At 40.1% G+C, this 21,200-nt stretch overlaps 1 protein-coding gene across 3 annotated transcripts in view; it reads right to left on the minus strand.

The window, feature by feature from the left end:
* Positions 1 to 1,222: 1,222 nt before the first annotated feature.
* Positions 1,223 to 21,200, minus strand: part of Meis1 (Meis homeobox 1) — a 140,517-nt gene continuing 120,539 nt past the window's right edge. For 2 of the 3 annotated variants that reach the window (XM_029483190.1, XM_021175665.2), the window contains 3 exons: positions 6,146 to 6,204; positions 4,957 to 5,046; positions 1,223 to 2,486 (listed from right to left, as the gene is read on the minus strand). In XM_029483190.1, coding sequence (XP_029339050.1) covers positions 2,203 to 2,486; positions 4,957 to 5,046; positions 6,146 to 6,204 — 433 coding nt within the window. In that variant the 3' untranslated portion in view covers positions 1,223 to 2,202. Of the gene's footprint in view, positions 2,487 to 4,548; positions 4,644 to 4,956; positions 5,047 to 6,145; positions 6,205 to 21,200 lie in introns of all 3 variants that reach the window. The other variant, XM_021175667.2, reaches the window with a different exon arrangement.

The raw sequence follows: 21,200 nt of genomic DNA on the forward strand, positions 1-21,200 counted from the left end.
CTCTCTCTCTCTCTCTCTCTCTCTCTCTCTCTCCTCCCTCCCTCCCCCACCCCCCCTCTCTCTTCTGCACACCCACGTGTCAGAAACAAGGCCCCATAAACAAAAGGTGAGAGTGCACACCGCTGCTCCTGCAGGTGAGGCAGTGACTCACCATTACCATTACTGAGTAGAGCCAACCCACAGCTGGTTTCTCTTTCCAAATAGAAAACAGGATTGCTGTGGGCAGTTTATAAGGTGACAAGGGTCTGAATGTCAGGCTAGAGTTTAAGGCTTCTGACTCATCCTTTGTTCCCAAAGCAACCAAAAGGCTGTTTTCTTAAAAAATTAATTTGCCTTCGTTAAAATATTTGTATATTTCCCTTAGCTTTATGAAGTACTTTTTAGAGCAGCGATTTTATTTAAGTGAAATTATAAGCTATTGCAGCTTAAACATGTTATTTTGAACCATTTAGCTGGCTGCCATGCAGAAATTCTGTACAGCTGTTCTGGAAAATTGGTTAATAACCAGTTTTATCCAATGAGAACATAGAGCATATTTATAAAAATTAGATTTTGAAGTCTGGTCTCTTCAATTTTATATAGTTAATTTCTTAATAAACATGTACTGCTGGCCCTAGATAACATCCCTGTCAAAAGACTGACTGTGGGCTTCAGCTCTCTCCCAGCATGATTTCACTGATAGTGTAGGTGACTAATACTGAATGAAGTCTGAGGCTACAGCTAGCTTAGTGACTTTAACCCTTAATTTTGTTGGTATTACCAATTCATTAAGTCATCTTAATCCAGTAGTTATTGTTAAATAATTTACTCAGTGGTTACAATTTTCAAATACATATGGCCCAGGGAGCTAATTGTTTGTTATCATTAAAAATGCTGTACTAATCATTAAAACCTTGAGGAACACATCTTGTAAGCAGTAAAGTCAGAATGATAAAAAAAATAACCTTTTCATTCTGGAGTCTGACTTCATGACTGCACTCACTGACTAAAGCTGGACTTGTGGAGTTTGCATACTTTTAAACTCCACCGGAATGCTAAGATAGGACATGACTGTTATTAATAATTAGCTCCTTGTTTTCTTGATAGAAAAAGGTTATTGACAAGCATTTCTTTATCCACAACAAAAAGTATAATTAGCGTACCCCACTCAGTAAACCTTGTATGCATGCCACCTTACACTAATCTGCTACTTTTACAAAAAAAAAAAAATGCAATAATACAGTTCATCTTTCCAGTCCTTTTTGCACAAAATTTATTTACAATGTCTACATAAATGCTCCAAGGTGGGACTATGGAAAAATACACACATGACCAATGCTTTGCTGAGAAACAAAGTCAACATATTAAAAATAAATCTTCAGTCTATGTTTTTTGAGCTGCATAAAACAGGAAGTGATGTATAAGGTGATGGTTGTTGTTGCATGGGGACGATGATGCTTGATGTGACAGTTAGGCTTCTAAACACACACGGCCTTTGGGTTTCCATGCCTCCTCCTACCAGTCTCCTTAAGACACTGCCTGCAACAGCTGATTAATCATTGTTGGTGACTGCAGTTTTTCCCATCCTTCCCGATTTACATCTGTTCAGGCCAATTCAAATATGGTGAGTAAATGAATTAGACATGCAAATTCAAGCCCCAGGCTAGAAAGAGGGAGAGAGAGGAGNAGAGAGAGAGAGAGAGAGAGAGAGAGAGAGAGAGAGAGAGAGAGAGAGAGAGAGAGAGAGAGCGCACGCACATGGCTGAAATCCTAGGCAAGAAGAAAGATTCTTCTGCCTGATAGTTATTTTAATGCTCTAAAAATCCTGCAAATCAGACCTTCCTGTCCCTTGCAGGATAACTGTAAGGCTTTTTAATGTAAGGAGGCTTCTGGAGGAAGTGAACAGCTATGGAAACAACACACATAGTGTGGAAAAATTTCACATTTTTTTTAAAAAATCTATAAGAAACAACGTAATATGGATAACAGTATAATAGCATTTACAATATTTCACTCTTTGTTCTTTTAATGTCTTATATAGTTATTTTTGCATGTCCCCCGAGTTGACTTCGGATGGTTCTCCTGCATTTTAAGAGTCCCTATGAAGAACTAGGGATGCTCCTTGGTCCACAGTAGATGTCAAGAATGGAACTCCATAGTCCTTGCAGGAAAAGGCCTGATTCGAGATCAGTCACCATTGCAGACAACGCATACTCCCTTAAGCTACTGAGCGTGAATGTCCATGACTTGTCCACTCATTGTCGGGTCTCCCGTGTTAAGAACCGAGGGGCTTGACGCTGACATTGGCATTCCAGGGTGGGGCTGTCCTCCATGCATCATCACTGCGGGGTGGTGAGGGTGTCCAGGAATGTACGTATGCATGGGGGGCCCATGACGCAGCGGAGCAGGATGGGGGGGCATCTGGGCTTGGGTATAACTCGGCTGTCCCATACTCACACCCATTGGACCACCCCGGGCTACATACTCCCCTGGCATACTTTGCAGCCCTGTAGAAATTCAAAAGAAAGAAACAAAAAAACAAAAAATTACGGAAAGGCAACAGTGTGGTTCTGACTGTGGCAATCCTATGAAAGCCAGGGAACATTGTGATGAAGGAAGGGACTGGGGCCTTGTGAGACATTATTTTGATTCATGTGGAAGAAAATAAAAGGAGAGGTGTCAAGCTGGAATCAGAACTGTTTCCCTTGTAGGGCCATTGGACCAGTCCTACCAAGTCTAGTTTTAAACAAAAACACATTGGTTTCTGATTTAAAGAAGCATTTTTTGTTCTATCGAGAGCTCTGGTCACTAAACATTTCACACCAAGCAGAACAAGGCAAGCTCAGTGACAGTGATTACTTAGCAAATCCTGTACCTTTGGGGGGGGGGGGAATCAAAACAGTTATCAATAAATTCCTTCCACATGGCCTCTTAGAGCTGGAGGGGAAGAAAGGCTTCACAGAACTCTGTCTACCTTACAATGATTTTGAGAACAATAAGAAAAATTGGACCTAAAACAATACTCCTCTTGCTTTGAGGGGCCTCTTGTCTTCTGCATGGATTGCTCTAGTTGATGGAAAGTGACGGGCGTATTGTTTCTGAGAGCCATAAGCTCCATCATCATCAAGGGTGAAAGGCAGAACGCCATTGCTAAGTATGTTCAATTGGCTTTAGTTCTAAGTAATAGCGCACTGTGAATGCGATGAACACCTTCGAATAAGGTCTCCAGGCTCTGGCAATGAATGGCTGCTTAATCTAGCCTAAAGGAACATTTTTAAACTAATGAAAATTGCTTATAAAATATACTGTACCCACAGCTCTTTAATCAAAAAAGATGATAATATTTTTTGTAATAACCTATTAATTTAATTGGTCACGAAGCATAAAATACATCATTTAAATTTAATTGACCCAGAAACTAAGAAACAATATTTAAATTAACTAAGCTAGAGAATTCCATGATGAGGTAATAAGACTGTTGATTTCCAAGCTCAATGGAATGCTTTCAGAGTGAATTGTTAAACTTATATTGGACTCCCACCCACAGAAGAAGACCAGCATGTGTTACCCTTGGCCTCAGCAAGAATTTTAAATAGTGTGTTAATATAATCAGGGGCACATCCAAGACTCTGAAATCATGGCTTTTAATTCCAAAAAGGAACGCTAGAGAGATGCTGTTAAGGGCAACTTAAGGAATGAACTACGGCTTTGGAGTTCAAAACAGTTTTGCTTGTTTGAACTCAAATTTCTGGGGTGTCTTTTTAGGAGAGAAAATGACAGAGTGAGAATCTGGGACAGTTTTCCTAGGCTCACTTCACTAGGCCTGCCACTGAAGATTGCATTAATGATCTCTATTTTTGTATACTGAATAAGTCAAATCCATTTGTCACACTGCAAGTGATGGCATACTTAATTTGGATATAGTCAATTAGCCTGGGCTAAGCCCTGAAGCCTGCTGTGCACACCTCTATTTTGTATTCTCCCTTTTTCCATTGCCACACGTAATCCCATTATGATGGACAGACAAAGGAACAAACTAAGGGAAAAAAAAATCAAAGTTTAGTTGTCTGAAGCTCAAAATATGCCTTTACTTACCCTAAGTAAAGCTGTGTTTATTTTACCTAAAAGAAGTTCTCTGTTTGGCTTTTTGGTGTCTTGCAGGTTAGTGTAGAAATGTAACTCATGCATCAACTGCGGTTAGACAGATTTATGGCACTTTGGGGACATGCTCTTTCCTCTCCTTGCACTGCTGCAGACTGCTTACATTTTGCAAATCAGTCTGTTGCTATGACAACCCACTCCCCCACCTCCTGACTGTTTCTTGTTTTGTCATGTGGTCAGTACTGTACAATAGCAACACACAGGATAAATGTATATCATACACAGAATTTATCAGCCTAAAACCTTGATCAAAACCAAGGAGAGGAAAAAAAATGAAAGAAGCAAGAAATAAGGCTTTAATGGAAAGGAAGAAAGACGCATGAAGCTATGGGCAAGGAGAACATGAGAGGACGCAGAACGAGAATGTTCCTAGGACAAAGTGAAGACAAAGGCCCCGTTTGTACTTACTTCCCCCTGGCTTTCGATTGGTTAACTAGATGAAGGTTACATGTAGTGCCACTGCCCCTCCATGCCCATATTCATGCCCATTCCACTCATAGGTCCTAGAAGGGAGATAAAAATCCAAGAAGAGGCCAGAAGATGAGCAAAGTCAACAGATAGTGCCAAAAGACCCTTTAAAAAAAACACAGGTTCTAGGTGGCTGAGAGGCAGTAAGATATTGCGCACATAAAGGTCCTGGCTTCCCCTTTGAGGTCTTAGATGCACAGATGGTAGGCAAGGCGAGGCAGGCAGCTTGAGAAAGCAGAGGGTGGACTTCTTTACCTGCCCTGACAGGGACTTGGGGAGGGTAACACTTCTGGAGTTAAACGTGAAAAAGTACCATACAAAAAAAAAAAAAAAAAAAAAGAGTCTTACCTGGTGCTCTGATGCCCATGTGCTGCTGACCGTCCATTACAAAACCTCCCATTGGCTGTCCATCAGGGTTATAAGGTGTCCCTTGGCTGACTACAAAAGTACACAGCACAGCTTCTTAATAACGGGGGAGGGGAGAGGGTTAGGAGAGGGGAGGGGACACAGAGATCATACCAAGCAGATTACATGTGCTTTTTTTGTTATTGTTGTTGTTTTGTTTTTTAACCAAAGTTAATTCTTTCTCTCAGGCCAGTTCTATATACCTCAGAGACTAGAGTTTCAAGTGCTATTTATGTTCAAGGAACAGGCTAGACACGAAATTCATGGTGGGGAGGTTTGTCTGCTGGTTCCATAATGGACATTTTAAGAAAAGAAGACACTGGAACCTGACTAACTGGGTATGGGCCCAGTGTGGTGCCAACAGAGCTTTGATGGAGCTGAGAGCAGAGTGGTATTTCAGAGGCACGGTTCAACCCCGCAGCATCACCCCAGGTATAATTTGGTCACTGCCTTTGCTACCATGTTATAATACAAAACAAATCCTAGGGCTCATGACTGAAAAACAAACAAACACGAAAAGGTGTTATTTTTTTTTTAAACTGCGAGCACCAGAAGACAGATACTAATGAGCGAGGCATGAGAATAAGAGCCATGTATTTATATCACTAACCAAATCCTGTGTTTTAACTGTACATGAAAAGCTGTTTCAGAAGTGAGCTGCCTTGGGTTATTAAAGCACACAAAAGCTCTACCTCACTGAATGTCTTTGAACTTTACTGAGTCCCACAAGTGATCCCGACCCCTTTGCCCTTTTGACAGGTAATAAACTTTACAGCAATTCCACACCAAGCCATGCACCAGGGAGTGGTCATAGTGGCAGAAAGCTGGGTAGGCAAACTTGGGGGAAAAATAACATTAATATATTGAATGTTTACAAAGAAGATTGTAGCTGAGCACGTGGTTTAAGAGTTACTCTTCTCCTTTGGCTTTTCATTCTCTACCTTCTTCATATGTTTTATAATGATGTTAAATTGATTAGTGTTGTTACAAAACCAAACTGGTTTCATTTCTAAAGCCAGGCACTCATAGTACTCACTCCCAGTTCATTTACCAGGCAGCAGCCCTCCTGGTGAATGGCTTGAGGATGCTTTTCGCTTGCCTGACTTGAATACAGTCACTAGAGGGGACTTGCCTGCTCGGTTGGACTGGTCTATCATGGGCTGCACTATTCTTCTCCGGGCATTAATAAACCTGTAACCAAGAAAGCAAAGCATATCATTATTGCATAAAAACATAAACAAAAGGTAGAGGAAGAAATGAATCACAGAAAGAAGAGCAGGGCCCTGGCAAGCTCAGTCAGCCTCCTTTCTCTCCCTCGCGGACAGCTTCACATGCGGCAAAACCTACAACCCCGTGACCTTTGAGTACAAGGCTTGGGTTTCTGAGTTGATTTATGTTTGCCTGTTTTACCACAGTTGGACACTTCCATTTCATCTTTTCATGGGGGAATTAGCAGAGTTTTCAGGAAACAATGCCAGCCACCACTCTTTTCAAAGGGCCGGGTGGGAGTCGGAGGAGACACAGAGGAGAAGCTCTCAGGACATCTGCTCCCTCCCAATTACTGACATTTCAATCTTACACTTTCTGACTTCTTTTTCACAGTGTGTTTTATCCAAACCTCCCCTACCTTTTGCAAACCTAGTTTCATCCTTATGTCCACCCCTAAGATAACGAGCCCGGTTGGCAGCACACCATCAATTGAAAGAATGTCTGGAGTTTATCACTATTAACTCACACTTCTGGGGACTTTAAAGAAATGCATTCCTTGGAGAGATTTCTTGGGGTGACTTTTTTTTCTCTTTATGCAAAATCCGAAGTCAAGACAAGGTCACATCTATACAGCAATTGAATTTATAATTTTGCTTTCTTCCGCTACTACTGAAAATTTATAAACATCTTACTAAGATATTTAAGTCACTCTATATTTATTTAAAAGATTGTTTGGTACAAGTCGTTTTATAGCTCCTTCAAAAAATATAAAGTCACTGAAATAAAACAAAACAAACAAATAAAAACAAAATAAAACAAAATTTTAAAAACCCTGTTAACTCTGAAACCATCTTCACAAGATATTTAACTCTTAAGCTTTTTGTTTTGGATTATAAGAATTGTTTGTCAAATCCAGAAAATACAGAGTATGTGTATTGGGTAACTTAAGTTCTCAACCCAACTCTAAGCAGGACATCAGAAATGTGATAAAAAGTTCAATACTACCCTATTAATAATTGAAGGGTTTACAGTCTGATATAAATTTTAGTTTGTACATGTGTCTATTTGAGCAAAGAAAGCAGTTCTGGGACTCCAAATCATTAAACAGTCAAAGATGTGTCTTTAAAATAAAAATACATGCTTCATAACATTTTAAGATTCTCAATATCCTGTACCTGCTTGTGTCCCTTCTGAGAAGCAATTAAGGGAAATGACGGAAGTAGTTTCTGACTAAAAGGGTCAGTGTGGGTGCAGACCTGTAGAGGCTACATAAACTGTTCCAGTTTCTACATATGAAGTCCCTGAACTGCTAATAAAAATATTTAAAACACAGAATCTACAACAAATTGTGTTGCAAATCAGGTTATCGTTATCTTATATAAGCCATGAAAATTGGAATCATGTGAGCAGAAGGTTAGATTAATTCTCCGTTCTCATTATAAGCACAGGTGTAGCACAAACACCATGTGAAATAACCAATTAAAATGGAAAAAAAATCTGCCGTTTCATTAGCTGCCTGTACTGCATGACCAATTAGAAAATTATTTAATATTAATATTCTGCATATACCAAAAGTAATTTTCATAGTAACTTATAGGTAAGAGAGCAGCCTCATCGCTACCCACCCAAACTTAGCAGCCATAGAATTCTCTGTCTGCGTAGTTCTTTATGTAATCTCGACTGACAGAGGAGAAACTTGGTCTGCTCGCTTTCTGTTTAATTCTTTGTAAAGACATTTTATGGGTAGGGAAAGTGATTTTTTTGTTGTTGTTTTGATTTGATTCGTTGAGGCAGGGTTTCTCTGTGTAGCCCTGGTTGTCTTGGAACTCACTCTGTAGGCTGTGCTGGTTTAGAACTCACAAGAGATCCACCTGCCTCTGCCTCCCACGTGCTGGGATTAGAGGTGTGTACAATGAGGACAATTTTTAACAAGGCTCAAGAAACTGAATGACTTATTTCCAGGGATGTGCTACCAAAAAGATGCTAAGACTTCGTTGATGACACAAAACTAGGGAATGGCCATGATTCTTTTCCTTTCTAAGGCTGGGACGACAGCAGCCATTTGTGTCCACACGTAGTTTCAGACAAGGAGTAAGCATGACAACGAACACCTTGAAAATGGAGAATGCCTATGGCTGCCCAGCTTGGGTACATAAAGAGGAGGCTGCTCAAAAAAAAAAAATCTGTAACTCGGGTTTTCCATATTCCCACATAGGCCTCCTCCACGCTGAATCACGTAGGCTCCCAAAGACCAACACAAAATAACCAGCTCAGGTCACCAACTCATGACCATTCAGCCCGTGGCACCAAAAATGGTAAATCACATTTAGGAAGTGCTTAATCACTTAGCTTGGCCATTAACATGGATGTCTAGAATATCCCACCAAATCAATGCGTAGCCTCTCCTGGAAGCCAACACAGCACTAAACATCTTCCCTAAGAGTCTGTCTTTGAACAATGTGAGCTGCGGGAAGTTCCCGTGCTTCATCTAAAATCATTTCTTGGTACAGCTTTTTTTTCCAGGACAATTTGAACAAGTTCATTCAACATTTGAACATAGCAATCATATTTTCTAGGCTTCTTTCTTTTTTCCCTGGGTTAAACATCCATGGTTCTTCAAAGGTTTTCTTTTTTGGAGCTAAGTCCCTCTCATATTTTGAGCCTGTTATCACTCAGGCCTCTCTATTCAGTTTGCTGAGACTGTATCTCTCTGGAGGTTTGCGGAGATATACTTACTGGTCACATTGACTTGGGGCCTGTCCTGGTCCCCACATAAAGGACAAATTCACTACCACATCCCCTTAACTCATCCCCCATTGGTACTAGGTATGATTTACCACTTTTTGTATTGATGAATAACTGTTTTAAAATTGATTTCCAGATATAAGAGACTCATAGATTCTATGGACACCAGGACGAGAATCCTGTCATTAAAACCAATATCAATCAGAAACACTGGGAATCAAATAAAACTCATCCACTTTGAATTGCACGGCTATGTACTAGATCTGCATAGAACTTTCTTGCTTGCCTGAAGGCAGGATTCCATGGAGCCCATGCTGGCCTCAAGCTTGCTATACCGCTAAGAAGGATGACCCTGAAATTCTGAATGCTACGATTACAGGCATTTTTAACTATGCCCAGTCTATGAGGTTTGTGAGATTTATCTCAGGGACTACTAGGTGCTGTGTAGACACTGTACCAACTGATCTACACCTTCAACCCAACTTCCTCTTTCAGAAAGCCATCATTTAAAAGCATTTCAAAATAATAAAATATTATCAGTTTATTTGGGACAAAGTAAATTCTTGGAACATTATTAAATTATAATCTCTATACTATTATGAACGATTTGCATCATGGGTTAAGGTCACAGTGAACATCTTCACCTAAAAGTAACTAGTTAAACAGCAAAGTATTTCATTTTCTAAAATGATACTTCATTTCTGTGTGCATGATTTTACAACTCAGCATCACAGGGGCCCTCAGGACTTTTCTACTGAAACTGCTTTTTAGAATTAGCTGCAGACGGCAGAGCCAGCATTTAGAAGGCTTCAGGGGTGAATTCAGATACAAAAAGATTTTTCCTTCTGGGCAAAGCAATAAAATGGCCTTCTGGCTCCTCCCACTATAAGTCAAACTGAGGTCAACTCCCTTGTCTCACTATCTGTTTAAATAAACTGGCCCTGGTGTTTGTTTCTCCAGTGCCCTTTGACCTGGGACTCATCCTCCCTGCATTGGTGACAGAATGCTTTGCTTTGCGTTGTGAGAGAAACAAAATTATCAAGAAGTTTCTAAGCCTGGAAAATAACAAAATGCTGTTAGAGTAGATGTGAGCATAAATGAACATATTTTCCTTCTTAAAGCACTGTTACTTACAGAGAAATCAAAATAAATAATATATATATATATATATATATACTGAAATTAGATCAAGCAAAAAGTAATGTCTCTGGGAAGAAGTGAGAGGGAGATGGAGTAAACACACATTAGAATATAGGATGTGAACACATTTTCCAATGGCTACAGAAGTCTTTCTTTAAAATAACTGTTATTTAGATATAATTCAAATGTAGATGTCAGGAATGTGACTGTGAGCTTGGCTTGCTCACTAAAATGGGCAGTTTTACACTTTTTCTTAATAGAATATAACCAAAATATACTACAATTTAGGTTTTTTAAGACACTAAATTGGCCGGGCGGTGGTGGCGCACGCCTTTAATCCCAGCACTTGGGAGGCAGAGGCAGGCGGATTTCTGAGTTCGAGGCCAGCCTGGTCTACAAAGTGAGTTCCAGGACAGCAAAAAAAAAAAAAAAAAAAAAAAAAGACACTAAATTGTTCAGTTAAATGATCTTTAAATCTTATAAATGTTTTATTTGCCTTTGTATATTACTGTACACACACACACACAAACATAGACCTTAATTATCAAGTACTTTGAAGAACTCAACTCCTTTTCTGAAGGTGATAAGCAACTGGATTAAGTAAGGAAAGAAGGCTGCATCTCCTTGTGTGTGCAGCACAGTGCAAAACTTGTATTGAGAGACAATTCTTTTTCCTGAGGCCAAGGCTTACCAAGGAAAGGAATATAGCAGTTTGGCCTTACAGTTCCCTCCATGTCCAAATAAACAGAGATATATTTCTTTCTGCCCTGGTTGTTTGTTTAGGACTCAGTGTCCTTCTAAGGAGGAGTGGAGCTAAGACAGGAAAGAAAGTCTCCCAGCATTAGAGATTTGGGATCATCTATAAATTGAATTTTACTTTGTGTGTTTTATAAAAATCAGACAAGGAGATTGCAAGCTGTATCTGAATTTAGTTTTTTTTAATTTTTTTCTCTTTCACCTCTTTTTTTTTTTTTAGATTTATTTATTTTTATTTATATAAGGACACTGCAGCTCTCTTGAGACACACACCAGAAGAGTGCTTTGGACCCCATTACAGATGGTTGTGAGCCACCATGTGGTTCCTGGGAATTGAACTCAGGACCTGTGGAAGAGCAGTCAGTGTTCTTAACCACTGAGCCATCTTTCCAGCCTCCTGAATTTTGCTTTGAACAAACAGTTCCTGGTTTCATTTCTTCTCTTTGGTCCACTGTTGTTATATGCTATATGCTAGGTGTTTTAATGTGTGATGTGTGTATATGTGTGGTATGTATGCTTGTGTTGGGTGTATGTGTGTTTGTGTGTGTGGTGTGTGTATGCTTGTCTGGTGTATGTATACTTCTATGGTATTTGTGTGTGTGTGCTTGTGTGTGTGTGGTTTTTGTGAGTGTGTGGTATGTGTGTATTTGTGTGTGTATGTGTATGTGTTTGTGTGTGTGTGTGTGTTTGTGTGTGTATAGGTGTGTGGTGTATATGTGTTTGTTGTGTGTCTTTGTGTGTTTGTTTATTTTTCCCCATTCTGCTAGAGCTTCTTTCCTTTTCAGTTGTGGAATTAGGATGGTTTTCTGGGCAAGAGCTGGTTGCTGGAACTGCTTTCTGAAATGGGCTTTTATCCTTTGTTTATTGTCTGCTTTTTGCCTTGGTCCCAAACTTTGTTCCTAAACTGAATTTTTCCAGAGAGAGCAGGTGGGTCAGCAGAGCTTAATGGGCATGTGGTAGGAACAAACTCAAGGTAGAGTTGCCTAGTTCCAAAGCCGACCCTGTCCACAGCTTAAGCTCCCTTCTCTAAGTCTCTATCATAATGATGAAGAGCAAGGGATGCTCACCCATTCGCTTGCCAGATTCCCCTCCTCAGTTCTCCTCCTTGGTGTTCAATGTTCAGCTTGCAGCTCGTCATTAAAGGGAGCCTACATTTAGTTACTTTGGCACGTTACAGCCAAGCCGGTAACACACACAAAATCAAAGTGTTTCCATTTCCAAACAATGATCCACTTCTCTCTCAGGCCTACGATCTTGTTTACCAACCAAGAAGAAGTAAATAGAATGGGGGGTGGACCTAGGTTTACTGTAATGTGTAGTTCCTTCTATGTATGGAAAAATGCCATTTTCCAACACCCTCAAATGCTCAGGAAGATACAATAATCAATAATTAGGAAATGATTTCAGTGATGAAGGGGGATGGCTTGGAACAGACAACCAAACTCAACAGTTAAGCTCTAATCCCCAGAGAAAGACCCTGTCTCAAAAAGGAGAGGCAATGACACTTGAATATGACCTATGCACACTTTTGCACATACATGTATGTGAGCCTGCATACACATTTGGACATGCACACACATATAAATACACAGCACACACATAGAAATGATCACACTAGCCAGAAGGGAGTATTAGTGAAAATGAATTGATTAGTATTAGCTATATTATAAATAGTTCCATACATATTCAAATAAAAATAAATAGCATGTACTTCAAAGTATAATTTAATGACTGGCAATTTCTATACATACTATTCTTTATTCTATTAAAAATAATCACTATGTACATATAACATTTAATTAACATAGAATCTATTTGGGAAATTTTCTAAAGATTTTGTTTAATTTTTAGAGTAAGCATAATGAAATGTTTAAATAAAAAAATATGAAATTGGAAGATAATTGTAGAATTTCAAATTGTTGTTATTTTCTATACCATGAGCTAGCTTCTTTATTTAACAGAACACTCTTTCAACCATGTCAGGGTTAGTCAAATAAAAATCACATACTTTTTAAGAAGTCAGCATTTCCTTATAATTTTAAGGCATGCTTTATAGACAAAGATTACAGGAAATTGTAGGCACCTCCCAAGTAACTCCTTGTTCTTTTAAGCAAAAAATTTAGATGAAAAATTTAGATTTTCTACTGAAAAGCATTATTGTAGATTTACATGTACTTTTGGACTTAGTGACCCCAAACTGGAAGTTTTTAGAATTCATCCTTTCTACAAATCATTTTGTTGGGAGATAAAATTTCGTAAAACATGATTTTAAGATGCTCAAGAAAGTTGACTCAATCTCAAGTCAAAACCCTTGTGAAGTCATATTTTTGGCACCTCTTTCTAGTTTCTTAACCTTCTCCAGGATCCGGCAGCTCCCAGGGTGAGCTGTAATACATCACTCCTGTCTGGGGGTGGAGAATGGCTTCGGAGAAGAGTTGGACAGACGTGGAAAGGAGGAGGCAAGCTCTTCTCCACTCCCACTCCAGAATCAGAATGTCAGATTGCTCAGATCACAGGAATTCCATCAGTCAGAGTGTAAGAAGCCAGAGGCAAGAAATCCAGGAAGAACTGATGCTGTCTAACTCGAGCAAAGAAGTTAATTATCGGCAATTTTTGTTTGTTTGTTTGTTTGTTTGTTTGTCTGAGAGCAGCTGGTGGAGGGGTCATCCTTAAATCAACAATGACAGTGCAAAATAATGAAAGAATATAGACGATGTTTTGGACTTATAACTGAAACAATGGTGGGATAACTCATTGCTGCATGGGAACACATCACAGAAAACTCCCCTTGTAAACAAAGTTCATATCAACACTTGGGTTGCAAGCGCCTTCGTGGCCTTTCTAAGTCTCTTGTTCTAACTTGAACCCTTGCCCTTGGTTGCTTCTTGCTGCCTTCTAGGTCACTGAAACCTGGTCAAGTAAGGACCTGGTTGTGAACTCCAAAACCCATGCAAAACAAAACAAAACAGCCTGGCGCAGCAGTTTGCATCTGTGAACCTACAGCTGGGGAAGGAAGAGGCTGAAGGACCTATGGGGCAAACTGGCCAGTCAGTCTTAGGGGAATCAGACAGCTCCAGTTTCAGTGAGAGAGCCTCTTTCAAAAATATAAAATGAAAAGCAGTAGAGAAAGACACCTGATATTAATCTCCAGTTTCCATCATATTTAAGGATCCATTGTTTAAAAAAAAAAAAAAAACCTGAATTTCTAAAGTTGGATTGAATTGAATTTCCAAAATTTAGCTACGGAGCCAGGTGGTGGCATACGCACCTTTAATCTCAGCACTTGGGAAGCAGATGGAGGCGAATCTCTATGAGTTTGAGTCCAGCCTAGTCTACAGAGAGAGTTCCAGGATAGCCAGGGCTATGAGGAGAAACCTTGTCTCAAAAAAGCAAATTAAACAAACAAGCTACAGAATAGCGCAGTCCTCATGACTATGGTAACACATTGACACATGAAATACCCACCTAAATGTGAAAATTTGTGTTTGTATGACCATGAATGTAAAGGGAAAATAGTAGTTTGGTTAAGTTATAGTTATTTTAAGTGGTTATTATCACAACATAGAAGGGATCTGACCCTTACATGTAGTTAAACTTTCTCTGGTAAGGAAAAAGCTTTGGAAGCTAGAAAAAATATTGACAGAATAGAGGTCACTCTTCATTTTAGAGATGAAACTTTTTTTTAACTTAAATACTAATTTTCTTATTCACAAAAAGTCAATAGAGTTCTATATAACTGAACATCTCTAACATATTACTAAATAAATATATGTATTCAAGGCTTAAACCCTGTTTCCCTGCCAATGCCCACTATAAAGATGAGAAATCAGTTTATCCAATAGAGTAGGGCACTGTGGAGAGGGCACAGACATGGAGCAACAGGCACAGACCCTGGAGCCACCCAGGCCATTCAGAGAGATGGCCATTTTAGTGATTGGATGGACATTATTTTTTCTAAGAACGTTGCTTTAAATCAATGTTTCTCAGCTTGGGGGTCGAACAACCCTTTTACTAGGGTTGCTTATGATATCCTGAATATCAGATATTTACATTACAACTCATAAAGTACATAAATTACAGCTATGAAGTAGCAATGAAAATTATTTTATGGTTGGGGTCACCACAACATGAGGAACCATATTAAAGGGTCACAGCAGTAGGAAGGTTGAGGGCCACTGCCTTAAATAAACATATTGAAAACCTATTGTGTTAGAATGACTTCCTCTATCTACATAAGACATTACTAAATCTTAGTCTCCTCTTGGAATGTCCCAGCTTCCCACACCTTCAATAACCATAAATTTCTGGCCTTGCAATCTTCACTCATACCAGGGGAAAATGTCTCAAAATTTACCATGTCACTCAGATCTGCCTAGTCACAAAATTTAGTTACAGAGCCAGGTACTGGCACACATCTTTAATCCCAGCATTTAGGAGGCAGAGGCAGGCAGATCTCTGTGAGTCTGAGTCAAGCCTGATCTACAGGGAGAGTTCTAGAACATCCAGGGCTACACAGAGAAACCCTGTCTCTAAAAACCTGAATATATGTATACACACACACACACACACACACACACACACACACTACAGAACCTGTGAATGGGGGTTTCTGTTGAACTTTCAAATAGTTAGTGAAGCCTCTGTTTCAACCCATAAAACAAGATCCAAACTCAATGTAATGTCACAATATGCACTGTGTAAACCCTAGAGATGCACGTGGCTCCATAAACACCAAAAGGCACCCCCATCATGAGATAGATGGTCCAAATGAAGGAGACATGGTGGCCTCCTCTTAGAACGTGACAAATTGGCTGGCCAAACACTGTCAGTGAGCCCTTGGGAATGTGTGTTTGCTGTAGGGTTGCTGGATGCCAGTGTTGCTTTGCTTTGCTTTTGTCTTTTGTGTTTGTTTGCTTATTTTTTGAGACAGGGTCCCACTATGCTTCCTTAACTGGCCCAGATGTATGCAGACGAGGCTTGACCTCACAAAGATCTATCTGCTTGCCTCGACATAGTGAGTGCTAGAATTAAACGCAGCTTTAACAACATCTTCCTTCCTTCCTTCCCTCCGTCCCTTTCTCCTTTCCCTTCCTCCTCTTTTATTCCTTGTCCCTATTACCTTCTTCTGAAGAGTTCCATGAATCCTAGGCTGACAGTCTTCAAATTGTTCATATAGCCGAGGCTGATCTGGTACCTTTTGCTTCCACCTTCCAGGTGTTGCTCAGACGGCGTGTGTTTCCTACCAGATTTGGTATTATATTTGGTATTATATATGGTACTAGAGACTGAACCCAGGACTTCCTGCATGCCAGGTAAACCAACCTAGTTATATCCTCAACTGCTATTCTTAAAAACTTTTTTTCCATCCATTATCTCATTCAAAACACTGGGCTACTGGCAGGGAGACTCAAACCCGTGCCTCGTGAGAAGAACCCGGGAGTGGAGCAGGACCACGCCACTGACTGGTTCTGAGATGAGAGCAGCATTTAGGTGTACTGTCCTAGTGATCTAGTGGCTAAATGTGAAGAAACACATTTTGCAAGTTGTAAGACCTAGTACAGGAGTTCCTTGTTTGAACACCATTATAAGTCTCAAAAGTAATAAGAGTACAAAAAGTCCTAGCAGCATAAACTGGAAGCAATCCAAATCTTCACCAACTGATCCAGGAATACTGAATGTGTTTCTAGTCGCACAGTGGCTCACTGCTCAGCCAGGACAAGGAATGAGGCACTGACAATGTGTGCTATAATGTCGATGACACCCCTCCCCCCCAAAAAAAAACATTACGTAGAAGAATCTAGTTACATATCACCACATATTGTAAGAGCACTTTGTACGTGCATATGTGTGTGAAATGCCCAGAACAGGCAAAGGCAGAGACAGAAAGTAGAGTAGTGGCTTCCTGGAGATGCTGAGCAGAGATCAGGAAATGAGAGGAGAGGTAGTAGCTAAATGGCACCTGGTTTCTCTTAAAGTGGCAAAATAGTTTAAAACTGATAGTGGGGACTGTTGCAGAGCTCTGTGGATGCAGCACTGGGCCGTGCAGGTTAAATGGGTGAGTGTCATGATCTGCACATCATAGCTAGGAAAGCTACTAAGAACAAGCACTTAACAGGAGGAGTAAAGCTACTAAGAACAAGCACTTAACAGGAGGAGTAAAGCTACTAAGAACAAGCACTTAANCTAAGAACAAGCACTTAACAGGAGGAGTAAAGCTACTAAGAACAAGCACTTAACAGGAGGAGTAAAGCTACTAAGAACAAGCACTTAACAGGAGGCCTGAAGAAGCCCTGGAAGAGGAACCTTCTTGTCTCTGCCTCCTAACTGGCAGCTAGCAACACAACATCACACACAGAGCCCCATTTGTCAAATGATGCAGAAATTGCCACCCAGAAGCTGAACCCTGTACCGTGGGCTTTCTAGAATTCTAGTCCCTCATCCCTTGTGTAATACTTCAAAAGTCATGTGTGTACTTTCCAAAGAAACAGCATGACTGAAAACATGTTTAATTCTCAATATGCTTTAAAAACAGCAACAACACTATATTCACTCAGAATGATTCTCAAATGTCTCTTTTGGTCCTTAGTCCTCCAACCTCTGAGGACGGCAATTCTAGTCACAACCAAGTTCGCTCCCCTTTCTGTGAACAATCCTGCCAGTTGACCAGTCAAGGTGGCTGAGATCTCACGGTTTCTGTTCAATACAGCTCTTTCCATTAGCTTTTTCAACATCTTATAAGCTCAACCATTTCCAAGTATATATGAACTCTGACCCAAATGAGGGATCAAACAAAGTCAACCACAGCAGATGTTTTTGTAATATAGACCAGCAAAACCCCCTGTCAGACAGCAGTCCACAAAAATACGGCTTTAAAAAAAAATTCAGTACCCTAGAGTAAAAGTACTAAAAAACTTCAATATATGTTACTTAATCAGTATAGTTTTATTTCATCCATAGGCAATGTATTATTCTTTTTGATTTTTTGTAAAAAATGTCTTTATCAGCATTAAGCCAGGTCTCTCCAAAGATGCCCAAGATGGATAATCACTACGAGTCTGGAAGAATCAATGCATTTGAGGAAGGAAATAGTTTTCCCCTTCTTTGAAGATAGGGGCTGATCATGCAAAGCACCAGTTGTTTAAGAGGGTAAAGAACAATTCGTGCCTTTAAGGATATCAAACATATTAAGTATTTTTGTTGTTTATTTGTTAGTGTTGAGGTGTTACTAGCATGACAGAGTTAATTATTTCCCCCAAACCAGTATGCCAACCTAAAAACTTTGTAAGAATGCAAATAAATGGAGAGAACCATTTTTAATGACCATGGTGCCATTGGATGGTGAACCCTGTATTTGTTAAAATTACAGACATGCATTTCATATGTTTTTATTTTTGAATGTTGCATTTTCTGTCATTAAAATGTATTTTTAATGTAGCTGGCATAACCCTAAGCTGCTACACAAAGAGCCATGGCATCCACACACAGGAATAGCACAGACCAGGTCCTGGGTATTCACCCTTAAACATTCCCCTTCCCCTGAGCCCCTTGCTTCCCCTCCACTCTTGAAAAAAAAAACGTATTATATAACAGAGAGGCAACATTTGCCCCCATTTTCAATATTTTAGACGTTTTAAACACTCAAATATGCCATTTGTTTTCTGTAGGCACAGCCCTGAAGCAAGACAGTGATGTAAGTGAGGGAAAGAGGGTCTCAGCCAGCTCAGGGCTGGATGCTTAGTGCTTAATCACCCAACACCAGGCTCAGCAACTGTTGACACAAAATAGGTGGAGATCAGGTCGGTGCAAGCAGAAAATACCAGGAAGGCAAACTATATGTAAACACTCAAGGCAGATTTGACAAGAAGAGACCTAAGCCTGACTTGCTGGGAAACGACTGACTTGCCTTACAAAGCTTCACAGCCCCTCTGAGCTGAGTCTCTTTCCCCTTGCACAGTTCCTTTGAGAAGAGCAGGAATAACATTTACAAATTCGAATACATTTACAGAAGACAGCCTAGACATTCGTCCCCTTGGCTCACACAATATGAGTTTCAAATCTGCTGCTACATGCAGGATTTATGTAATGTAATGTGGTTCTTTCACATATACCTGGCGTGGAGCCAAATGAAAGGGGGAGGGGCAGTGTACACACACAACCACAATTCAGAAAGTTATTTCTCCTGACCTACAAAACTCATTCGAAGAACCAAATGGGTAATGCTTAAACAATCTTTTAATCTCTAACTGACACCTGACAACCCATTACTTATAGATTATTAATGCGACCACTAAAAAGTTTGTCATGTACAAAATTGCTAGAGAAAAAAGATTGAATGCCTGAGGAAAAAAACAAATTTTGCTGTACAATAACTTCAGAAATTCCAAACCTATTATCTGTCGTGCCCTTCACAGACACATAGCACACTGCTAAAAACAACTGATTTATCTTTATTACAGATCCTCAGAATGACAGCACACATGTTTTTCATGTCTTGCAATAATGTTTAATTTCATCTAGTTTTTATTTTACAGTGTTTGACTTGCTTCTTTAAGATGAGAGGGAGTAGTGACTTTTTAATGAATTTTCTTGTGTGTCTCTTTCCCAGTGCTTTCCCTTTGACTCCTACCGTGAGGCTGTGATTAGATCAGCCTCACCTTGCTTCCCTATGCACTTTACACAGCCTACAACACAGAGCTGCCGGGGGCTAGAGTTCTGACTAACCAGTCCTACATGTCTATTTTAAAGTACAGGAAGCTGATATCTGTGGGAAAATGACCTAAGTAAGGACACACATCTCATTGGTCAGCAATGAGAAGCATGATTAAACATTTGATTCACTATCACTCCTTGGATATCCTCTTCTTTCTCCATGACTTGCACTATCTGTCATATTCTCACAGGGCTCTTTTGACAAGAGACAAGCTCTTCTACCTGAGCCATCCTCCTTTGTGGAGCCCACTTATGACGAGTTCTTGATGCTCTACTCAGACACACTGAAATCAGTGTGGCACTTTCTCTGAGCACCTATTTCTCTTGCTAGAGGCTCGTGTTGACACAGAACAAAAATGGCAAACCTGCCTTAATGAGGTCTGGCCACATATACAGCCTGTGCATGATGTTCAAAGTCAACCCCAAGCCATTCCTACCCTAGGTTAAAGCAACTGCACACATCCAGATATACCAGCTTCACAGAGAATGGGTCCCCCAACTCCAAGTCTAACTTGATTACCCTATAGGTGTCAAAATGCTTCCTCAGCTGGAAGTCTGAGCTTCAGGTAGGGTTACATAGTCTTAGCCTAAAAATTCTGATGCTGCCTAGGAAGAGAAGTAGCAGTTTCAAGAAATGGTGTTTGGACTTCCCTGATGGGAGGAGTCTAAGTTTTCATCTACCACAGGGAAGCAATGCCTAGCTAGCCCTTCTTAAAGTGCCCATGTTCAACAGTATTAAGGATGTGATTTTATGGGAGGAATTCTGACAAAGCCAATGATTAAAACTTCAGCAAACTCTACCATATTGTCAGAGCAAAAGTCTTTCCTAAGAGAATTGTTTACAGGAAGTTTTGTGGTGTTTTGGTTTTTTGGTTGTTTGCTTTGTTAGTTTCTCAAATCTGCAGAGAAAAGTAGTGTCTCCGTTGAACTCCTAAAACTCTCCAACATGGCAATACCTGGAAGTTTCTAAAGATCTTCGCCCTCAAAGCTGTTTGCTAAGCTTCCCTTCCAAACAATACCAGGGCTGTCTGGCATCTCATCAGCTATGTCTCCGCAATGTGCAAGGTAAACATTTTTGACTGATTTCCATATTTTCTTATGAGCAAACGACAATATTTTATGTAGCGAGTATAGTATGATTGCTATAATCTAAACTCACAGTGTCTGTAAAGTTATGAGATTTGACACTCAGGGCAAAAGGCTCACAATTAACTGAAGCTTAAAGAACAACACATTCTGAGATGTTCCTGGGAGTTAGTCTCTCTCTCTCTCTCTCTCTCTCTCTCTCTCTCTCTCTCTCTCTCTCTCTCTCCCCCCCCCCCCCCCCCCCACACTGCACCTGTTACTTCACTGATCAGTTAGGAAGTCCACATTAAATGTAGGTTACTCTGCAATTCTCCAAGGGGAAAGCAGAAGCAGCTGCATAATAAAATGACTCTGTGTGTGTGTGTGTGTGAGTTGCTTCATCCCTAGGTAACTTCCAGCCAGGGAGAAATCACTGCACAGTTGCACTTTCATTTTGCACTTGAGTAGCAAACAAATGACCCAGGGACTCCTGCACTGAACGCTGCTGTGGCTTTTTGGTTTTGTTCTCTCTCTCTCTCTCTCTCTCTCTCTCTCTCTCTCTC

The sequence above is a fragment of the Mus caroli genome, chromosome 11 (genome assembly GCF_900094665.2).
Source record: "Mus caroli chromosome 11, CAROLI_EIJ_v1.1, whole genome shotgun sequence".
Lineage (NCBI taxonomy): Eukaryota > Metazoa > Chordata > Mammalia > Rodentia > Muridae > Mus > Mus caroli.